The sequence below is a fragment of the Lemur catta genome, chromosome 1 (genome assembly GCF_020740605.2).
Source record: "Lemur catta isolate mLemCat1 chromosome 1, mLemCat1.pri, whole genome shotgun sequence".
Lineage (NCBI taxonomy): Eukaryota > Metazoa > Chordata > Mammalia > Primates > Lemuridae > Lemur > Lemur catta.
Genome location: NC_059128.1, coordinates 135067818 through 135088788, shown reverse-complemented (window position 1 = coordinate 135088788; position 20971 = coordinate 135067818). Strand labels below are relative to the sequence as shown.

The 20971-nt window shown below is 37.2% G+C and overlaps 1 protein-coding gene and 2 pseudogenes across 5 annotated transcripts in view; 1 reads left to right on the top strand and 2 right to left on the bottom strand.

Annotated features, from left to right (window-relative positions):
* ARHGAP21 (Rho GTPase activating protein 21) overlaps positions 1-20971 on the top strand; it is a 132904-nt gene that overhangs the window by 50543 nt on the left and 61390 nt on the right. For all 5 annotated transcript variants that reach the window (XM_045535038.1, XM_045535032.1, XM_045535009.1 and 2 more), the window contains exon 4: positions 3739-3763. In XM_045535038.1, coding sequence (XP_045390994.1) covers positions 3739-3763 — 25 coding nt within the window. The remainder of the gene's footprint in view (positions 1-3738; positions 3764-20971) is intronic.
* LOC123643109 lies at positions 12560-14228 on the bottom strand (annotated as a pseudogene).
* On the bottom strand, positions 16358-16453 carry LOC123631209 (annotated as a pseudogene).

Sequence of the window (20971 nt, the reverse complement as noted above, 5' to 3'; positions counted from 1 at the left end):
CCAGATCTATTTTTAAAGGACTTCTAATTCCAGATTTCATTCTACTTTTTCTAATTTGTAACTGTTTTTCTACTATCTAGAAAAGTGCTAAGTTTTCTGGGCAGAGTATGCAGAGGAAGTAGTTCATTAAAATATTTCCTACAGTTGTAGAAAATCAGTAGGATTACTACAATACTTTCAGATATGTAATCTGGCAAGTCAGAATTTAAAATACAGCTTCTTATCAGAGTGAATGACATTAATATGCTTCAGTGGGTAGTGACATGGCCTGGGAAAGGGGCAGCTTGGAGTAACTGTAATTGCAGTTGACACATTGGACACTTGCTCTGTGTCCTGTACTGTTCTTTATGAGTGTTATCTCATTTCATCCACATCAGAATCCTCTGGAGCAGGTGGTACTATGAACCCCCTATAATAGATGGGGAGGCTGATTTGGGTCATTTAATGGATACTGACCTGGGATTTAAACTTGTCCGATATGAATGCCTGATGCTTAATTGTTACACAACAGTGTAACGGAAATGACAGTATTCAGAAGAGTTGAGAGACCCCGACCAGGCCACTTAACTTCTTTTGGCTTCTAGATTTCCATTTTAATTTGAGGGACTTGAACTAGAAGATTAGAAAATCTTTCCTAAGTGTCTATGAACCAAAGATGTCTTTTTTTTTTTTTTTTTTGAGACAGAGTCTCACTCTGTTGCCTGGGCCAGAGTGCCATGGCGTCAGCCTAGCTCACAGCAACCTCAAACTCCTGGGCTCAAGCGATCCTCCTGCCTCAGCCTCCCGAGTAGCTGGGACTATAGGCATGCGCCACCATGCCTGGCTGATTTTTTTTTTCTATTTTTAGTTGTTTCACTAATTTCTTTCTATTTTTAGTAGAGACCCGGTCTCGCTCTTGCTCAGTCTGGTCTCGAACTGCTGAGCTTAAGCAATCCTCCCACCTCCACCTCCCAGAGTGCTGGGATTACAGGCGTGAGCCACTGCGCCCGGCCTCAAAGATGCCTTTTAAAAAGTAGTGTTGGTATTTGTAACTTGAGACCATACTCTTTTTACTATATTTTTGTTAAATAATTCTTTCCATTCTTATAGGGTAAGCTTTTTAATGTACAGAATAGCGCTTAAGGATTATGCATAATTGCTACTTTTGGAATTAAAATTTACTAGTTTGGGTTTCCTGAAATGTCTGTAAAACTGCTGGACTTAGATTCCCTGAGAATCTACTTGATCTTAAACGATCTAAAATGGTATTACTTATGTGTTAGGTCACATAGGAGAGCACTTGATAATTACATTAGGATTGAATATTTTTTTTATCTTTTTGTTTTGAATACGAGCTTTAGGTCATGGTGAACATATAGGTAGTTCAATTTTTATAAGATAATTTTACCAAACACAGGTTAAAATATTATTATTGGAAAATATTTCTAGAAATTTTAGTAGCATAGTACAGTAAGTCCTCACTTAACATCATTGACAGGTTCTTGGAAACTGTGACTTTACCCAAAATGAGGTGTAATGAAACTGATTTTACCATTGTCTAATTTAGCAGTCCCCAGCTTTTTTGGCACCAGGGACTGGTTTCATGGAAGATGATGGTTTTGGGATAATTCAAGCACATTACATTTATTGCACACTTTATTTCTGTTATTATTACATTGTAATATATTATGAAATAATTATATAACTCACCATAATGCAGAATCAGTGGGAGCCCTAAGCTAGACAGTCCTATCTGGGGTGATGGGAGACAGTGATTTATTATGGTCTCTGTGCAGTCAAACCTCTCTGCTAATGATAATCTGTATTTGCAGCCGCTGCCCAGTGCTAGCATCACTGCCTCAGCTCCACCTCAGATCATCAGGTATTAGATTCCCATAAGGAGCGTGGAACCTAGATGCTAGAGCATGCACGATATACTGTAGGGTCTGTGTTCCTATGAGAATCTAATGCTGCTGCTGATCTGACAGGAGGCAGAAGTGATGGAAGTGATAGGGAGCAGCTGTAAATATAGATGAAGCTTTTCTCTGCTGCTTACCTCCTGCTGTGTGGCCCGGTTCCTAACAGGCCATGGACCAGTACCAGTCTATGGCCTGGAGGTTGGGGACCGCAAGTCTAATTGATATAAACAGGAGTTAAGTTGCTATAGTATATTTCTGATCACAAAAACGTCACCAAACTTCTAAACAAAGACCAAAATGCTTCCAATATTAAACACTGAAATAAATGTGAACTGTGCATACATTTAAGAAAGATTAGTAAAAACAAGTCCAGAGTTGAGAGTGGCTGGAGCCTACCCCAGCAGCTCAGGCAGTTCAGGGCACAAGGCGAGACCCAAGCCTGGACAGGACATCATTCCCTCGCAGGGTGCATTCACACACACCCCCACACTCACTCACACTGGGACCATGTAGACGCACCTACGAACCAAACATCTATAGCCTTGGGATTTAGGAGGAAACTGGAGTACCCAGAGAAAACCCACAGAGACTTGGAGTGATGTGTGAACTCCACATGGACAGTGGCCCTACCTGGAAATCAGGTTTTTTACCTCATCAACGTTGTAATGGACCGACGTTGGGTGAAATGATGTTACTCGAGGACCTGCTGTGTAATTGTTAACAACACAGTCACTGGAGTCAGAAAAGCCTGGGTCTGAATCCCATTTCTGCGTGTTGTTAGCTGTGTGACCTTGGATAAGTCACCTAACAGACAATAATAGTACCTTCCTCACAGGTTGTGTGATGATTAAACAATATAGTACATGTGAAATGCATAAAATAGAAATTAACAAACATTGCAATTGCTTGGTAAATTTTAGCTATTAGTATATTTAATACGGATGTTCTTGCAAATAGGTCTCAGTCTTATAAATTTTACATAGAAAATATATATTGGAATCTTATCCATTTAAATCATGAAATTTTATCAGTTCACTTCAAAGGAATTACAAAATTTTAATATTATATAGCTCTTAGAAAATGTACAATTAATACAACAGTGTCTTTATTAAATGTCACTTAGCTGGCAACGTTCTTAGTCTCAGAACAGAGCTTATAACTAGAAGACAACCACATTTGGGCAGCCAAAATAAAGGTCAAAAATTATGTGATAAATGATCACCTCTTCACCCAATGCTTATTTTTCCTTGTGCTGTACATGGTGGCTTCCATGTGGTAGAGGCTGAGCAAATGTTTGAATAAATATTTTTTTTGCTAGTTTTTTAAGGTTACTATTCTAATTTTGTAGCTAGAGGTAGATAGCATGGCAGCAGGACAGCCCGATAGCGATGACCAAATAGATAAAACTTCAAAGTTGAGTACAAGCTGTTAAATAGGTAGCAGTTGGAACCAGTCCATTTATATAGACAGCTCTGAGTCCTGTAATAGCCCCCACAGGCACATTTAAGTATAGTGCAATAAGCTATGACCAGCCCCTCTCCCAAATTCCAGGTTCATCTATCCCACTGTGTATGTGACAACTCCGCTTGGATATCTCTATTAGACATCTCACACTCATAGTGTCAAAAACTGAACTATGGAAGTCCTCTCAAATTGGCTTCACTCACAGGCTTCTTAGGTCTTTTTGTGAAAACTCCATCCGTCTGGTAAAAGGCACTGTTAATGCGATGGTAATTGGCACATTTTGGGGAGGTCAGTTTGAATTAAATTGAGCCTTGCTGTGATTTAACAAGAGTTTATAAATGTGTATTTATATATGGACTTTTTTTTTTATTTGTAGGATGAAGAAAATGGAAACAGAGGAGGTATGCTACAAGAATTTCAATTTGTTTTTCGATATTTGCTACCAATGTCTTTCTGTCCTTTAATATTAAGCGAGATGATGTAGTTTTTGGAGTTCAAATATGTAACAGTTTTTTAGGTGTGAGAGTTACAGAAATTAAATATTTTTTCCTGTAGACTTCAAAGTTTTATGAATTCCATTGTCTCATTACTGTAATTCGAACATGTAATGATTTCATTGTTAATTATATGTTAGCATTTTTGTGGGGGAATATATCATTATGATCCCAAGGAAAGTAATTCTAAAATTTTTAAGTAACCCTTCTAAATTTAGCGATTCTTTTGGGTAAGGAATGCTGTGTGTTTTATTACACTTATTGACCCAAATACTGAAAAGAAGAGGATTTGGGTTTTCTTCTTACAGTTAATCATACTCTTGATTTAAAGATTAATTAATGAGCTTAAAAGGAGAATCAGGCTGGGAGAGAGTTATTTCTTAATAATTCTGATTTATTTTTGTTTTAATTTTTAAATCAACTTCAGTGAGTTGCAATATATACACAACAAAATGCACACATTAAAAACTTCTATTTCAACATAATTTTAGACAACAAAGTTGCAAAAATAGTACAGAGAGTTTTCATATATCCTTCATTCAACTTCCCCTAATGTTAAAAAATTACAATTCTGTGGTGCAATTACAAAACTAAGAAATTAGCATTGGTGTGATACTGTTATGTAAACCACAGGCTTTTCCACCAGTGTCCTTATCCTGTTCCACGTTTCATTCACCTGTCATGTCCTCTTGGTCTTCTCCAGTCCGTGACAGTTCTTCAGTCTTTCTTGTATTTTATGACCTCAATGTTTTTGAAAAGTACTGGTCAGTTATTTTGTAGAATGTCCTTCAGTTTGGGTTTGTCTGATGTTTTCTCATCAAGGTGTTATGCATTTTTACCAAGAATACCATATTTGTACCTATTGTAAATGTACAGTTTGGTGAGTTTTGATACATGTATAACCTGTGAAACGACTATCCCAATCAAGATATGATATCAAAAATAACCTTTTCTCGTTCCATAAAATTTTCTTGTGCCCCTTTGCACTGTGCTGGTGCTAGACCATCATTCATCTGCTTTCTGTCACTATAGAAGTTTTGCCTCTTCTAGAATTTCTTATAAATGGAATACAATATGTGCTCTTTTGTGTCTCTTGCCTGTCATAATATTTTTGAGGTTTACTGTATTCTATTTATGAGTACTGATATACTAACCTTCTTTTTTTGCTGAGTAGTTTTCCTTTGTCTCAATATACCACAAATTGTTTATCCACTCACCTGTGGTGGACCTTTGTAAATCCCATTTGGTGTCTTAGAAAGGTTATGTTAAGGGTTAAAGTGAGAGGAAAATGGTTTCTTTCAGCACTATTGAAAGTGATCTGAGGGAGTAGGGCCAGGTAGGACTCTTCATAGTTGTCACTTGTGCCAGATGAGCCACTCCTGCGTCACCATCTGTCATGCACCAGCATTCAGGATGAATTCCAAATGCTACTTGGCATGGGTTGGAAATAAGCTTTAGCGGCAAAAGCAAAAACTTACAAAACGAGCGTCAGCAAGAGGAAAGAGGGTCTGTGTCCTCTGGCCTCCCATCGTCCTGCAGACGGATGTGCTGATGCCTGAACAACCTATTGGACACACAACATCTAGAATTGTATGCCTATTATGTGGGAAATAATACTTCTAATAAATGTAGAAGGACATAGTCATAAAACTTGATGCAGGTCATTATGTATCTGACATAGCTCATTGAAGTGAATGGATTTAGTTATGTGCTTTGACTGAGGAGAATAAACTTCAACATGTGTAAGGAAGAGAATAAACTTGAACATGTCTGAGGAAGAATCTGCAGCAGATGGATATTTGCAGAGGAATGATAAAGTAGGACTAAGGGGTGTGATCTGCTGAGGAAGATTACAATTTACCTATTTTATTAATTTATAACTAATGTCATTCCGAAAAGGGTTTGTGTCTACACACAGAAATACATGTAATACAGTAAGATAAAAAATAAGGTTAAAAGTTTATGGTAAAAATGAATTAAACCTACATGTGGGAGAGTTAGTACACATAAATTAATGCTTTAGGTACTCACTGTTATCAAGGATGGGCCTTCAGTTTGCTTTTGAGCTTTCCAGTGGCCATAGAAAAGATGAGAATATGATTGGTTAAGGATAATACATTATCCCTAAGAAAACAATATCTTGTTTGCTCTGCGGTCTGAGACAAATTTATTTTATGGGCTCTCATGGTGGAAAACAGAGAGTAATACGGTAGATAATATCTTTAACACCATTCCTTCCTGTGGCTGTTTTTAAAAGTGATCCCTCAATGTAAGCTCACTTCAACACCCCAAGGTCCCATTCAGGTTAAAGCATTACCATATACCTGGGATAATATTGTTCCCCAGGTGTATACAGTAATGCTCGTACACATTTCTGGTTGTTGCATTGGGAGGGTGCTATTGGCTTCTGGTGGGCAGAGGCCAGAGGTGCTGCTGAACACACCACCATGCACAGGACAGCCCCCGCCACAGGAAAGATTATCTGGCCCAAAATGTTAATAGTGGCAAGGCTGAGAAACCCTGGTATAAGGTGATGGGTGCCAAAACAATGTGGTCTAAGTACACAAGTCCCTATGAGTCTGGCTTGATCTAGTGACAACATCAGAGCATTTAGAAGAACGGGTATTTAAGACTACATATCCTGTAATTTTTTTTTTGTGTGTGTGATTATCATCCCATACAACTGAATTTTTGATCTGAATTGAGTTACTGCTGTGGTTTGAGGTTAAATTATCTGATTGCTCTCCTGGAATTGTATAATGTTGATTAAGGAAGATAAGTAAGAAAAAGATAAGACATATAAAGTCAATATAATGCAACTAGAAGATAAAATGGCTAAAGGAAAGAAGTCCATAAGGAATGTAAATACAGTTGTCTCTCAGCATACTCAGGAGATTGGTTCCAGGACTCCCCACGTATGTTCAAATCTGTGCATACTCAAGTCCTGCAGTCGGCCCTGCAGAACCAGCATATACAAAAAGTTGGCCCTCTGTACACATGGGTTTTGCATCCCGTGAATACTGTATTTTCCATCTATGTTAGGTTGATAAAAAAAAATCCGCATGTAAGTGGATCTGAGTAGTTCAAACCTATTTTGTTCAAGGGTCAACTGTAATTAAAATGTAGTAAAGATTTAATATCAGAAGTCTATTAGATTGAGAAAGAAAATAATTATAAGCTAGGTTAACAAAAAGTTAAATCAGTAAGTAAAAAGACGGGAATTTAAACACAAAACTGAGGGTTTAAAATAAGAGAAATAGAAATTCAAGTACTTTACCTCTTCTGAACAAAGGTTGTCAAAGTGTAAGATATTTATAAAGTCCAAAAGGTCTGTATTTTTTCTTCCTAAGAAAAGAAGAACACGAAAAAGTATGAGAGTGCCTGAAGAAAGTGTTTTATAATATACTTGTAGTATATAATACTTGGAAGGAGGCCTGCTTGATTTTTGGGAGGTGAGAGGTAGAGTGGTAGAAATTAGCCCATGATTGAGGACTTAGTCTATACCAGGAATCATAATGTATGTTATGATTCACTCTAACCCTATGAGGTATGACATAATATTCCCATTTTGTAGATGAAATAATTGAGGCTGAGAAGGAGGTAAAAATAACTTGTCCAAGATCACACAGCTAGTAAGTGATAGAACAGGACTTCCACATCAGTTGTGTCTAAGTCTCAAGTCCATCTTCTTTTAACTCTGCCATCTTCTGTTGATGTCTTTTTAAGTCTTCTTCCTCATTTCTTTAATTTTGTTTTAAAAATAATTGTCTTAAAAATGGCTTGGTTTATGTAGGGTTAAGAATTAGTAGATAAATATGGGGTATATTCAGTATGTTATGAAATTAATTCTCTGAACCCTGCATTGAGAAAGTTAAAAACAAGGAAACTTGTTCCATATTTGTGAACACCTAGGGACAAAGAATTCACATAAAGGTTAGCGAGACCCTAAATTTAGAGGCCCTGAGCACCTTATAGGAGTAATCATCACTTGTTATTCAATTCTGCATACCTGCCTAGTAGTGGTCCTGGAAGGTTTAATGAATTCAAGGAGTTACTAGAGCCCTGCGTACCTTGATTGCACCTTTGCTTTCCAAGTCGAGACTTGTTCTTGTCATCCCAGTTGACAGTTGGGGTCACAGGCTGTTTATTCCGCAAAGGCCTGGTTAGCTTAAGTATAATAGTCACACTATCATTTCAACTAAAGTGATCAACCATTAGACCATATTTTATGTGAAAAAAATTTCTTCTGGCTTCTAAACAATTATTTATAGATCAGTTTTAGAATGTACCCTATTCATGGATAGACTATATAATTTATTTTTTAATTCAAGAGAGTATTATAATTTTTATTTTATAGTCTCATTTCCTTTCAAAACATTTTCAAACATACTGAGGTTATGAAATCCTTTTTTGTAGAATTTTATTTTAATGTAATAGAATCCCAGCCTTCAGTGTAATGATCAGAGTCAAGGCCTAGAATCACTGGAGAGAAAGTAATTATTTATTTATTTATTTATTTATTTTTAAGACAGAGTCTCACTCTCTCTAGCAGACCAGAGTGTCATGGCGTCAGCCTAGCTCCCAGCAACCTCAAACTCCTGGGCTCAAGCAATCCTCCTGCCTCAGCCTCCCGAGTAGCTGGGACTACAGGCACTCGCCACCATGCCTGGCTAATTTTTTCTATTTTTAGTAGAGACAGGGTCTCACCCTTGCTCAAGCTAGTCTCAAACTCCTGGCCTCAAGTGATCTTCCCACCTCGGGCTCTCAGAGTGCTAGGATTACAGGTGTGAGCCACCATGCCTGGCCGGGAGAGAATAATTGCCAGGTTTTTACTCAGACTTCTAAGAGATCCTGTTAAGATGCCAAAATTCTGTGAAACAGTTGAAAGATTTTGTTTTGGTGTTCTTTCCTTTTGGCAATATAGTGAAATCTCTTTTGCCACTTAATTTTCTGATTATTCTACTTAACCCAACTTTTGCATTCTTTTGTTTCTTATATCTTTTATGTGTGCACTCTCTTAGGTTTTTAAAATTATTTTTTCTTATTATTTGTTAGTTTTCTGTACTATGATGCAAATATATTTATAAGAAAAAGGTCATTTAAGTAGAAGAATATTTTTTGGTGATAATAGTTGCTTGTGGATAATTAATATCCTATTGTCCCTTAAATCTTTGGAGAAAATATTCATAAATAATCAAAGTAAGAATAACTGGGATTAGTAATTACTGTTTTTTTCTTCTCCTTATTCCATGAGTTAAAATTGTATCTTGGTTTAGTTGTAGGGATGTTTTCACTGTTCTAAAGTGCGTGTATCATTTTGTTAAGGTAGTTAAATAATTTTTGGCATTAAACTTTATATTCAAGCATGTTAATAGTAGAAAAAAAGTAAGGAGGCTTCTATAAATTTTCTCAGTAGTAAAACTTTGTGTTGTGATTGCAGTTGTTTCTGCTTAAACAGCTCTGTGGTCTATGCTAGAGTGTTCTAACAGTGGCAAGAAAAACTCCCCCGAGTCACCTCGGGAAAGATGTGTTGATTGTAAGAAAACAGCAGCATCTTTACATTCAAAGACAAAAGGTAAAGGATATCCAGGGTCCCACAGACACCAGAATTGGAACCTGGATAGCTACTAAATGCAAAGAGTGACAACAACAACAACAACAACAACAACAAAATCTTGGATATTGAGCTTCCAAAGCCCAAATTCTGATATTTTACGGATGATTTGAAAGATGTTCACAGTTAAGTTTGATTATATGCAATTTTCTTATGAGCTGATTGCCGTATGAGGTACACCCCTCACTATATCATCTTTCTGCCTTTCTTTGTCAACATAATACTTCCAAATTCCTGAGAGAAAAATCTGATTGACACAGTGCATCTAATGGCAGCTTGACAGCACCTACTGTGTTTTAGAGATGAAATGTTCTTCAGTTTAATGTAGAGAACAATTTTGTAAAGCTGAGAAAATTGAGTATATTTTATGTTACTGATTTCTATTAATAGGTTGAACACCTGTTTTCTTCAGAATAATAACACTAAAACATGGACCTGAAAATTTACTGCAAGAAGAAATCTTATTATGGGAAGGCCTATGGTCTGAGGTTTGTGGGTGAGATAGGATAAGCATGTTTACATTGTTTTTAAAATGTAGCAGTACTAAGCTCCACGGATCTCTTTTCTGATGTCTTTGAAAAGGCGAATTAAATGAACCCCTTAGGATCTATTTTTAACTATATTGACCATTTAAACTATTTGAGTTTCTCCAGCAGTTAGGTAAATATACTAATTAGTTGTATGTTCTTATTAACTTTTAACGTTGTTCAGTAGAACAACCATAGGTGTCTTAGTCTTGAGGATATTTTAGGAAGTAGGAAGAATGATAATGATGAAGATGGTGACAATAATGATGATGGTAGTGGTGGCAGTGGCTAATTTAACAATGCATCGGGTGCTGTTCTACGACTGCATGAATTAACTTACTTAATCCTCACACCAACTTTCTGGGGAGGATATTATTATCATCTCCATTTTTTAAATGAAACTGAGGCACAGAGTGTTTAAGTAGGAAGTAAGTTTTAGCTGGGCTGAAACTCAAGCAGTCTGGGTCTGGAGTTTCCTCCTAAATTTATGCCCTGGCCCTTCAGAAAGTTCTTTACTCTCACGTAATTCATTCTTGAAAATGTAGAAAAAAGAGAGTTCTGTTTCCTTAAAAGTAAACAATATTAAAAGATCCCTAGTTCACCTTTAAGATACAGTTTTAACTAACAATGTTAGCATTTCATAGATGGCCTTTAATTTTCTCCATCTTCATAATTGAACATGTGTTACTGGCTTAATTCTGTTGAGTCTTTGCTTATGGATAAAGCATTATTGCTTTTAATATCTGCAATTGCTTTCTGGTTTTGATTTAGTTATATTTTTGAAACCTGTGGATCTTATGACTGATACCACCTTTTTTTGGTATTGTTTTTCACTTTTATGAAACAATAAGGGCACTGCTAGGTATTTACTCAGTATAAATGAAACATGTCCACAAAAAGATTTGCATAGGAATGTTCACAACTGCTTTATTCAACTCAAATTATTCATCAACATATGAATAGATAAATCGTGGTATATCCATACAGTGGAATACATACAGCAACATGGATGAATCTCAAAAACATTTTTTATTAAGGTGAAATTCACATAACAGAATTCACCATTTGAAAGTGAACAATTAAGTGGCATTTTGTACAGAATTAAAGAACACATATGAAATGTTATACATCTACCCACCTCTATCTAGTTTTAAAACACATTCATCACCCTGAAAGGAAACTCCATATCCATTAAACAGTCACTTTCCATTCTTCCTACCCCCCAGTCACTGGCAACCACCAATGTGTCTCTGTCTGTATGGACTTACCTATTCTAAATATTTCATTTCAATGTAATCACGCAATATATAACCTTTTCTGTATGGCCTCTTTCACTTAGTGTGACCTTTTTGAAGTTTACCCATGTATAGCATGTATCAGTACTTCATTTTTTAAATGGCTGAATAATATTCCATTGTGTATATAGATACAATTTATCCATTCACCCATCGATGGGCATTTGGGCTGTTTACCCTTTTGGGTATTGTGAATGCTATGAACATGCATGTGCAAGTATTTGTTGGAGTCCCTGTTTTTGATTCTTTGAGGGTATACGTAGGAGTGGATGTGCTGGGTCGTATGGTAATTCTGTGTTTAATGCTTGGAGGAACTGCCAAACTCTTTTCCACAGCAGCTGCACCATCTCTGCAGCCTCGTTAGAAGTGTGTGAGGGTCCTGATTTCTCCACATCCTACCAACATGTGTTATTTTCTATTTTTGTGTCATAGCCAACCTAGTGGGTGTGAAGTAGTATCTCTTTGTAGTTTTGATTTGCATTTCCTTAATGACTAATGATTTTGAGCATCTTTTCATGTGATTTTTGGCCATTTGTATACCTTCGTTGGAGAAATGTCTGTTCAAGTCCATTGCCCTGTTTTATTTTTTTACATCATAACATTGTTTATTACGTGAATTTTTTATAATACAAACAAAAAAATACAGAAATGCAATATATGAGTACAGCTAAATGCAGAATGATGACTTTTTTTTCTCTTCAAGAGGCTATGATTCCCATTTCTAATAAAGAGACTGAATATAGGTAGAAGCAGGTTGGTCATTAGCTTCACAGTTTAGCCTAGAACTGATCTAGAAATGCTTCCTCCCTCCCCACCCCACCCACCCCACTGCTTGCCATGAAGTGCAAAGAGAGTTAAAGGAAAGTTTCTGTGTTGGTTCCTATCATATGAAGGGTGCTATATTCTATTTTAGCAGGGCCAATATATGGAAAATATCTAAGTTGTTATTCAAAAGTGAAACAGGAATGAGATTCTGGCTAAAGAGGGCAATAAATAAGAATAATATATATTTAAAGTATCCAAACCTCTGTATCTAAACTCCCTGCACTCGCTGTAAGCATACAGGGTTTTTTTTTCCATGTGTATTCTTGAACAATGGAAGTGTCAAAAAATAGGGTCAACTGTGTTAAATTACATTGTTGTATAGGCCACATTGAATGGAACCTTTATATTATAATTATCATAGAGAAGCATAGTTTCTATCGTGGGAATTTATCATCAATGAAAACCTTCCTGAGTCCTTTTATTTGGAATATCCTATAAACAATCAGATCACTAGAGCGTGATTGTACAACAGTAAAATGTTCTCTTGCCTTAAATTGAAGATATCTGTTTAATTAAAAAAGGAAAAGAAAATGTAAGAAAGGTACTTAAAGCTGTTACTTTCTAAGTATATAACACCCTAGACAATTCAAGGCATCCATCAAGAACAATAACAAAAATTTTGTCATGCTGTTAAATCCATCGTTATGGATAAATCTGGTGTAACTGGTTAAATGGATCCAACGAACACTGATGTCCAAGCTGGCGTATACGTAACTCGTGGTCCATGGAGAGTTTAAAAGATCTTCCTTTTCTTCTTCTTCCTTTTTATTTTCTTCTCCTTCTTCTTTCTTCCTTCATGTTCTGTCTTATGATGAGGTCTCGCTCTGTCACCCAGGCTGGCGTACAGTGGCGCAATCACAGCTCACTGTAGATTTGAACTCCTGGGCTCAAGCGATCCTCCTGCCTCAGCCTCCCCAACAGCTGGGAATACAGGCACACTCCACTACACCCTTCCCTTTCTTCTTGTTCTTTTCCAAGGTTCTTGAAGAGTCTATCGTTCTAAAATATGTTGAGCTTCCCAGTTTCCTTTCTTATCCTCAAACTGACAACGTTTTCCCTCCAATTCTTTGTGCTGTGCTTCCAAATTCTTTGTCACTTGCTCACAATGCCATTGGAGCTCAGCTTCAGAGTCCTTCAGTTTTAGAGCCTTTTATTTGACCTTCATCTCAAATACCTGCTCCACCTCCATCTCCATCATCTTAGCTATATGCTCCCTTCTTTCTTCTTCCATTCGAGCTAGAGGGCTCTTAGACTGCCTTTTAGTCTTGCTGTGATCGACTTCCTTACACATCGCAGCTGCTAGTCTTCTGCTTCTATAGTTCTAAAAATGTACATTATTGGTAACATCTTTGAAATCCTGCGTGTTTGGTCTTATCAACATATTTCTTAGAATTGTAAAACTACAATGCTCACCATTTTCGACTTGGGCAACACCCCAGGGAAACTGCCTTCCTCTGACCCTTTCACCATGAACTTCAGTGCTAGCATTAATGCCTACCACAGCACGAGATAAACAGTCTTTTCTCTTTTTAAAAAGCGAATTTTCTTCTTCATCATCTGTTTCTGGAAATTCCTATATTTTGCTTTTATATTCTTGGATTTCTTCCATTATCTGGTTTTTAAACTGTTAGCATTCCTCTGGTTTGAGCATGTCTGCTTTGGCAGTCAGTGGGATGTTTTTCACTTTTTCATGCAAACACTTCATAAACTCAATATCCAGTGGTTTAAGTCCATGTCCGGGAGGAGCAATGAGGTTTAAACAACACTGCACCCTGTTATCAAGCATCTGACGTCTGTTTACTTGAGATCTGTGTTTAGGCAGTCCTCAAATTTACTGCCCATGTAGTTGATGCCAGCCAGCAATTACTGTTATCTGCTGCATCTCCAAATCCTGGGGTATCTTATCTATCAACTGTTGTGAGCAGCAACTGAACACCACCTTCCTTGATTAAAACTGCGGATTGTTCCACCTGTATAATCTTTTTAATTCTATGGGAAGGGCCTGGGGCCTCTGGAGAATCCATATCTGTGAGGAATAATGAGTTGATGAGTGTCAACTTTCTCAGTCCAGATTCACCTACTACCATAGTGTGAATTCAAACCCTTTCTTCACCGATCTTCTGTGTACTTTGGGAGATTGGCACATCCCACATAGCGGTTCTTCTGTTGAGCTATTTTGTGAAGAGCACATTTCCCTCATTCCAGTGTTCTAGATTCCCAGGGTGCTGCTGTTGGCATGGCTCTCACATTGCCCATTTTTTAACTGGGTTGTTTGTCTTTTTGTTGTTGAGTTCTAAGAATTCTTTATATGTTCTGGTTTCTAGACCCTTATCAGATGTATGATTTGCATATACTTTCTTCCACTGTGTAGGTTGCCTGTTCATTTTCTTGATAGTGTTTTTTGATGCACAAAAGTTTTTAATTTTGATGCACAAAAGTTTTTAATTTTGATGAAATACAGTTTATTCACTTTTTATGTTTTTGCTCATGCTCTTGGTATCAAAAACATTTTGATGAGTGAAAGAACCTAAGCCCACTAAAGAGTACATACTGTCTGATTCCATTTATCTGAAATTCTAGGAAAGGCAAATCTAAAGGTGTCCGTGGTTGCCTGAGCTGACTGGGAAGGGGCACAAGGGAACTTGTTGGCATGATGGGAACATTCTGTATCTTGATTGTGGTGATGGTTACACGGGTGTATACATTTGTCAGAACGTATCCAGGTATGCACTTAAAATGGATGTGTTTTATCTCATCTATGTTATGCCTCAATAAAGTTGATTTACAACAAAAGAATATATACAGTTTGCTCAATCTGCTGTTGATGGACATTGAATTTTTTCCAGAGTTTAGCTATTTCAAACAGTACCTCTATGAGCATTCTTGTACATGTACTTTTGTACACATATGTACTTATTCTAGTGGCATGTATATCTAGAAGTGGCATTGCTGGGTCATGGATATGCAAACAGTCACATTTAGTAGATATTGCTAAATGGTTTTCTGAAGTGATGGTACCAATTTACGTACTCACCAATGGTGCAGGAGAGTTCCAGTTGCTCCTTACCTTTGCTAACACTTGCTATTTATCAATCTTTTAAATTTTAGGCTTTCTAGTGGGTACAGAGTGGTATGGAGTATGGCTTTAATTTAGATTTTCTGAAGACTAATGAAGTTGATTACCTTTTATTTGGATTGTAACTTGCAGTTTTTTTATTATTAATTTGTAGGCGTTCTTTACATATTTTGAATGAGAACTTTGTTAGTTCTACACGTATAGCAGATATCCAATACGTAACTTGCTTTTCAGTTTCTTGTTAGTAATTTTCATAAGGAAATTTTATCAAAATTATAATTGTAATGTCATCTGAATTTTTAGTCTTTTGTTTTATAGTTAACAGTTTACGAATCCTATTTAAGAAATTTTTTTCTACTTCTTGGTCATAAAGATATCCTCCTATGTTCTTCAAGGTGCTTTATTCACAGTTAAGCCTACAGTTCACCTGTAATTGATTACTTTTGCATGTGGTATAAGGTCGAGATTAGTTTTTTGCTCATATATATATTTATTTGAACCCACACTTATCTACTGAAAAATCTGTCCTTTTTTTATGGCTCTATAATACCACCTTGATCATAAAGTATCTGTACATATGTAGTCTTTTTCTGGATTTTCTTCTCTTCCAGGGGTTGGCCTGTGGCTCTTTGTACAGTTTCCAAACTAAGAATAGTTCTATATTTTTATAGAGCTATTAAAAAAAAAGAATATGCGATAGAGACTGTATGTGTCCCATAAAGCCTAAAATATTTACTGTCTGGCTCTTTATAGAAAAAGTTTGCTATCCTTTGTTCTGTTTCATTGGTCACTTTCTTTGCACCAAGACAACACTATCTTAATTACTGTGGCTTTGTAATATGTGTTGTTTCTGGGTAAGTTTGCAATTTTGCTTTTCAAGATTGGCTTGTCTGTTTTTGTCCATTTGCAGCATCATATAAGTTTCAGAACTGGGTTTTCAGTTTCTATACCCACACAAAAATCCTGCTAGAATTTCGATTGGTTTTATATTGTTTACAGTATTTGAGTATTTGAAATATTGCATCTTCCAGTCTGTCAGTTCAACACTCTCGTGAATGAGTGTCAAACTGGTCTGTATCTTTTGGGATAATCCTTTGAGTTTTCTTCCCTAATCTCTTGATATAGTGAATTATATTGATTTAGTTTTCCTTTTCGTTTTTTTAAAAAAATATGGAGTGCTTCAGGAGTTTGCATGTCATCCTTGTGCAGGGGCCGTGCTTATCTTGTTCCAATTTTAGTATGTGTGCTGCTGAAGTGAGCTGATTCAGTTTGGACGTGTTAAACCAGCCATGCATGTTTGTTCATGATGTATGGTGCTTTTTAATATATCACCAGATTTTGTTTTCTATTTTATTTAGAATTTTTGCATCTCTCTTCAAGGATTGCCTTCCCCTAAAGGTGGGCCTTGGTCTTTTTATAATCATTATGTCATTTTGGGTCCTCTGAGTAGAAGACACCAAGACAGAAGCAGATGGCAAGACAGGAGGGGACAGGCAGAAGATTTATTGGAGGAAATGCCTGTGAAGGACAAGGAAGTTGTGAGCGGGAGAGGACAGGGGAAAATTTCAGACCATGATGCGGGTCTGATCCCTGTGACAGAAGAGAGGGAGGAAAGCGATTGGCAGGAAGGGCCTCGGACTACAGAAGAGATCTAAGAAGGTCTCTGCTAGGCCAGTGAGGGGTCCCCGGCAAACACTGTGTTAGAGAAGTCCTGCTTTCGGCAGGAATGGGGAAACATGGCCTCAGTGTGAACATAGTGGTGGATCCAAAGGGTGGCAGCTGGGGCCATCAGTCACTATGTTCCCAGCAGCAGGTTCTTTGGAAGGAAATCTGAGCAGGACATCTCCATGCTGGACATGGTTGGGCTCTTTCTTTTTCACCGCCACTCAAAGGTCGTATTCATTTGGGGGCCCCACCTGAAAGCATATGGTATTTTCCAGAGCGCTCCTCCTCTGCTGGCCCTGAATTCCCATTCTTGGTTCCCCAGCCTTTTGGGATGGATGGAAGCTCTATGCCACTGCTGAGTCTCTCAGCCGTTACTTGGCAAACAGAACATCCCTTAAGGCAAAAAGCAGTGCAAAACACTGGGCTCACTTCGCTGGACTTCCTTCTGTTTGGGATCTTGTCCCTTTCAGCCATCTCTGCCTTGGTAGCTTTCCGATGCCTTCACACAATGTGGTTTATACTTTGTCTAGCTTTTCTGGTGGTGGTTCGTGAGTGCAAGAGTTGATTCTGTAACCAGCTAGTTCACCATAGGTAGATTTAGAGATTTTTGTCTGTTCAAATTTAATGTAATTAATCATGTCTTTATTGTTTAGTCTTCAGTTTTATTTTGAGATTTCCATTGGTTCACATATTTTTCTCTCTTTTCTCTTGAGATTAAAAAAATCATTTCTCTTTTATACTTTCTACTTGAGATTAAATAATATGTATTCTTTTAATGGTTATTCTAGATATTATAATATGCAAACTCATCAATGTCTAATGGTAATTAAAACTTTATTCCTAGGCCAGTGTGGTGGCTCACGCCTGTAATCCTAGCACTCTGGGAGGCCGAGGTGGGTGGATGGCTTGAGGTCAGGAGTTCGAGACCAGCCTGAGCAAGACCGAGACCCCATCTCTACTAAAAATAGAAATTATCTGGCCAGCTAAAAATACATATAGAAAAAATTAGCTGGGCATGGTGGTGCATGGCTGTAGTCCCAGCTACTCGGGAGGCTGAGGCAGTAGGATCGCTTGGGCCCAGGAGTTTGAGGTTGCTGTGAACTAGGCTGATGCCACAGCACTCACTCCAGTCCAGGCAACAAAGTGAGACTCTGTCTCAAAAAAACAAAACAAAACAAACTTTATTCTTTATCAAACAATATAAGGACATTACTTAGAACATGTTAACTCCAGTATCTCCCTGCTACCTACATGTTACTTCTATGTTGTGTTGCAGTTCTCTCAGGTTTTGTTTTTTGTTTTGTTTTGTTTTTCTGAAATGTCTGTTTTGCCTTCATTTTTGAAAGATATTTTTGGTATGTATAGAATTCTTCAATAATATGAAGATATTATTCTACTCTTTTGGCTTCTGTTATTGCTACTAAGAAGTCATATTTTGGTTTATTCCTTCTTTGAGGGTAAGCTTTTAAAAAATATCTGCTTATAAGATTTTTACTGTGGCTGGGCACGGTGGCTCCCGCCTATAATCCTAGCACTCTGGGAAGCCGAGGCGGGTGGATCGCTCAAGGTCAGGAGTTCAAGACCAGTCTGAGCAAGAGCAAGACCCCGTCTCTACTAAAAAAATAGAAAGAAATTATCTGGTCAACTAAAATATATATAGCAAAAATTAGCCGGGCATGGTGGTACATGCCTGTAGTCCCAGCTACTCGGAAGGCAGAGGCAGTAGGATCGCTGAAGCCCAGCAGTTTGAGGTTGCTGTGAGCTGGGCTGACGCCACGGCACTCACTCTAGCCCGAGCAACAAAGCGAGACTCTGTCTCAAAAAAAAAAAAAAAAAAGATTTTTACTGTATCTCTAATGCTTAGCTATTTCATGAGTCTAGGTGAAGATTTCTTCTTATTTGTCTTGTTTGGGATTCATTGAGCTTCTCGTATCTATGGATGGGTATCTTTTATCAGGTCTAGAAAATTTTCAGTCAGCATCATGTCTCTTCACATATTATCTGTTTCCTACTGTTCTCTTCTCTTCTGAGGCCCCAATTAAACATGTATTAGAATTTCTTACTCCATCCGCCATGGCTACTCAATTCTTTATTTTCTGTTTTTCTTCCTCTTCTTTTTGTCTTTCTGGTCTGCATTCTAGATAATTTCTTTGAGTGTGTGCCCAGCAAATTTCTTCTTAGTTAAGTTTTAAATTTTGATTATTAGAAGTTCTTTAGGGTACTACACCAAATACACTTGATCACTTTTTATAGTTTGTCTGTACCACTTTTAGATTTATTTTTTTATTTCTCCAAACATGGTAAGCAGAGTTGTATTATAATCTGTGTCTATTACCAGGAGTCTTTGTGGGTCTGTTCCTCTTGTTTGTTTAGTCTGGTGGTTTTAGCTCAGATTGATGGTGCCATTGTTTTTGCCATGTATTTTTTGAGTATTTTGTGTTTGTTGACCTTCAAAAATTATTACTTGAAATTCCTTGAGATCTAGGATGGAAAAATCTTTTTCCCAAGGAGACTGGTGTTTGCTTTTGTCCAGAGACAGGCTGTTACCTGATATTAGCCTACAAATCCATGTGCAGTTTGGACCATAGCCACTTGTTAGAAATTTCTTTTCTCCTCCTTTTTATTTTCTCCTGCTTTGCAGAGCACCAAGGTAGCCTCTGGGTTGGTGGACCCATTATTTCCAGTTACCCTTACTCTTAAGTGTGGAGAAGCATCTCTTAATAGATTCCTCACTGTACAGGACTTGGGCTTTTTCTTCTCCCTGCCATGTGGAAAAGGCCTTAAAATGGAAGCTCACATTCAGTGGCCTGGACATGTATTGTTTCATTGGTATCCGCAGTATTTTGGGATATAATTTTCTAGTAGCTAGGCTTTAAATGTATATGCATTATGAATCAAATATAAATTAGCTATTCCTCTATACCAGCCCAATTGGCTAGTACACTGATAATATCATTTGATGATTTGCTGTCCATATGTGTGTCTTATTCAAAAGTAGTTGTAATAAAATTACCAAATTATTTGTAGTTTGCTATTATGGGCAATATTTCCTAATGTAAAATGTGTAAGTGTATATACATACGCACACACACACACATATATGCACACACCAAGATAATAAGTGATTCTATACGTTGCTAAATAACAAGTTAACTTCAGACTATTTGTTCGTTTTTAGTTGACAGGTGGGAAAATATGGGAAAGGAGGGCTCCAGGGTCATCTTCTAACTAGGGACATGATCAAAACACTTGGGAGCCTCAGATATAAAGGACAGAAGGAAAGAATATATGTGAATTTTGGCCTACTATATGTATTTTTAAAAGAGATTGAAAGAACTTGAAACTTTTGCTTAAAAGAGAGATGTTTAGGGAGAAAGTGATAGCTGTTCTCAAATGTTTGCAAGGATGTCTTGTGCACGCTAGAGTAGATTGTTTGATGGTTCACAATTAGGATAAGATGTAGATAGACCCTTTCCCCAATTCTCTACCAGAAAATCCCTACTCAGACTTTGGAGAAAATTCATCTGAGTGATGGTTCATGCTACGTGGTAAACAAGTATAGAATTTCTGCCTCTTGACATGCCCTGTCTTAGGGGAGGTGGCAGCACAAATCTGATGAAGGAAAGTAGAGAAACAGGAGGTAAATATTGGGTATTAGAATATGCAAAGTAGAATTTTCTTACATACTTAGACTGGTCAAGAGGTTTATGGAAAAGAATGTTTTTATGTATTACTTTCAGAACAAAGATAGTTAAGGATGGTAATTGTCTTTTATTGCTGAATCTTCAGTGCCTAGTAAGTATATGATACATACAGTAGGAGCTCAAATGTTTGTAGAGCAGATGTATTGAGTACAGGGAGGTACACTGGTACATCTCCTTTGATGACCACCACCTTGACTTGGCACTCTTCCACAATGGCTGTTTTCAAAGCTGTAAAATTTAGCATGTTAGTATCTGTACCTTTGCTGTTGAGGAAAAAACAAGTTTCTTTACTGCCTTCCTATTTTTCTTTCACTTTTTCGCATCAGTCCTGCTAACACAAAGTGTCAGTGGCACTTTTTTGATTTAGAAATCAAATTTCACTTAGCTGATGAGTGCACAAGCTAGAACA